The sequence below is a fragment of the Dipodomys merriami genome, unplaced genomic scaffold, assembly GCF_024711535.1.
Source record: "Dipodomys merriami isolate MVZ:Mamm:240054 unplaced genomic scaffold, mDipMer1.0.p SCAF_36, whole genome shotgun sequence".
NCBI classification, from domain to species: domain Eukaryota; kingdom Metazoa; phylum Chordata; class Mammalia; order Rodentia; family Heteromyidae; genus Dipodomys; species Dipodomys merriami.
The window spans coordinates 13,534,770-13,536,802 of record NW_027205159.1 but is presented as its reverse complement, the minus strand read 5'-3'; the positions used below and the strand labels follow the sequence as shown (position 1 = coordinate 13,536,802).

The 2,033-nt window shown below is 40.5% G+C and overlaps 1 gene segment (V, D, J or C); it reads right to left on the bottom strand.

Moving 5' to 3' along the window:
* Nucleotides 1-748: 748 nt before the first annotated feature.
* LOC138804360 (immunoglobulin kappa variable 2-28-like) lies at nucleotides 749-1,535 on the bottom strand. The segment is given in 2 exon segments: nucleotides 749-1,098; nucleotides 1,487-1,535. Coding segments are annotated over 2 exon segments (399 nt in total).
* Between the last annotated feature and the right edge of the window lie 498 nt (nucleotides 1,536-2,033).

Genomic DNA, 2,033 nt, shown 5'->3' with positions numbered 1-2,033 from the left:
TATAAATTGTGAAGGGGAAGAGAAAAAACAAATTGTTTAAATAGGGAAATAGGGGGACCCATTACAACAATGAGATATACAAGACGTTATGTCGAAAAATGAACTTTATAACTATGGTCTGGGGTAAAGATGGGAGGGAAGGGATGGTAAGAGGAAACAAAGGAGATGGCAAAAATGCTTGATAAGAAGAGTACTCATTACCTTGCTCATGTAATTGTAACCCCTATGTATAGTATTTTCACAATTAAAAAATAATAATGGGACTTTCAGAATCATGAGTTGATTAAGCAACAAGGTTTTAACATCTGAGTCATATAATTAATTTGCTTTATATTTAACAAACATATTCTATTTATTTGGTGATATTCAGTAACATTCCTATTTTTAAAAATCCGTCTCATTTTAAGCCTAGCTTTGTGACTCATTCTTCAATTCTTGAGTCATTCTGCATGGGATTTGACTCTGTAATTCTCTTCAAACTATAGAAATGGCATGCTGCTGGTAGATGTTTTTGTCTTTGTCTTTCACATTTGGTAAAAAGTGATAAATGGACTTCTGCAGTAACATTATAAATTCTGGTTTTAAGAGTCCCTGGAAGCTGAAGTAATCCAAAATCACACTTGGACAAGGTCTCTGGTATGACATCTTCTGTCAAGTCCTCCAAACTGAGACTACTGCTTCAGTTCAGAGAATTTGCTATGCTGCTGCTCCCCAGCCAAGCTTTGAAATAGGACAGCTGGGTCAAGCCCTACAGAGATGTTTTTGTTAAGGACTGTATCACTGTGGGAGGAGTATCTATATCTTGCATGCAGTAATAAACCCCAATATCTTCAGCCTCCACCCTGCTGATTTGCAGAGTGAAATCTGTGCCTGACCCACTGCCACTGAATCTGCCTGGGACCCCAGATGCTCGGTTGGAAGCCCAATAGATCAGCAGTTTTGGAGACTGGCCAGGTTTCTGCAAGTACCAAGATAAACGGCTATCTCCATCGCTATCTATGAGACTCTGACTTGACCTGCAGGAGAGGGAGACCGTCTCTCCCAGGGTGACAGGCAGGGATAGTGGAGTCTGAGTCATTACAATATCACCACTGGACCCTGAAATTAAAATACATGAAAAGTATAACGTTATATATGGTATATTTTTTTCCTGTGGTTATATATTAATTCCCAATCCTTTTCATGGTTTTTCCTTCTATCCAAAAATCATTCAATATTTCAAAACTTATACAAATATTAAAAAGCATAAATTAGGTTGTAGAGCTCATGTATTCTACCCTCTACACACTTGTCATAGTTGTCAACAAAGCTCAGAAACTGTTTCCATCTAGAATGTTCATCACTCTCATATAATTAACTTCACCTGCCCCATTCTATAGGACAAGTTCTGTGCATCTAACCCATGAACAGAATACAAACAAGTACCAGTGGCCCTGAGGGCTCACCCTCAACCCCCTTTTCCATCCTCATCTCCCTCTGCCCTTACCAGTGATCCAGAGCATTAGGAGACCCAGAACACAAGAACAGAGCCTCATTTTAGCTGGGAATCCAGGAGATTTGTTCAGTGAAGTCAAGGTCAAGATGAGCCTTTATGTCAAACTAGGGCTGGAAAGTCCTCCTTGGGGAGCACTATGCAAATCAGCAGGTGGGTGCAGCAGTGTGAGAAGAACAAAGCAGAGGGCAAGGGCATCTCTCTGGTGAAGAAAGTGACTTAAATTTCTTCTGTGTTTGGAGAAAAGACCCACAAATACCAGGCTGGCTCCAGCAGTGCGTAGAAGACCCCTCTCCCCTGATACCTGGATCTGCAGGGAGGATGTGGTGTACTTGACCCTGTCAACTTAAAACACTAGAGGCCCAATTCAATTGAAATGTGTGTCCAGGAGAGTGTTGGTGAAGGGTCAATTTGATTGACCCTCTTCTGGTTATTCTAGAGAAAGATACTGTACAGAGACTTCATTTGCCATTGTTTCTCAAAACTTCTATCCAATACCACTGTGGTTACAACTAGGTAAGGAAATCAAATACCTACTTGA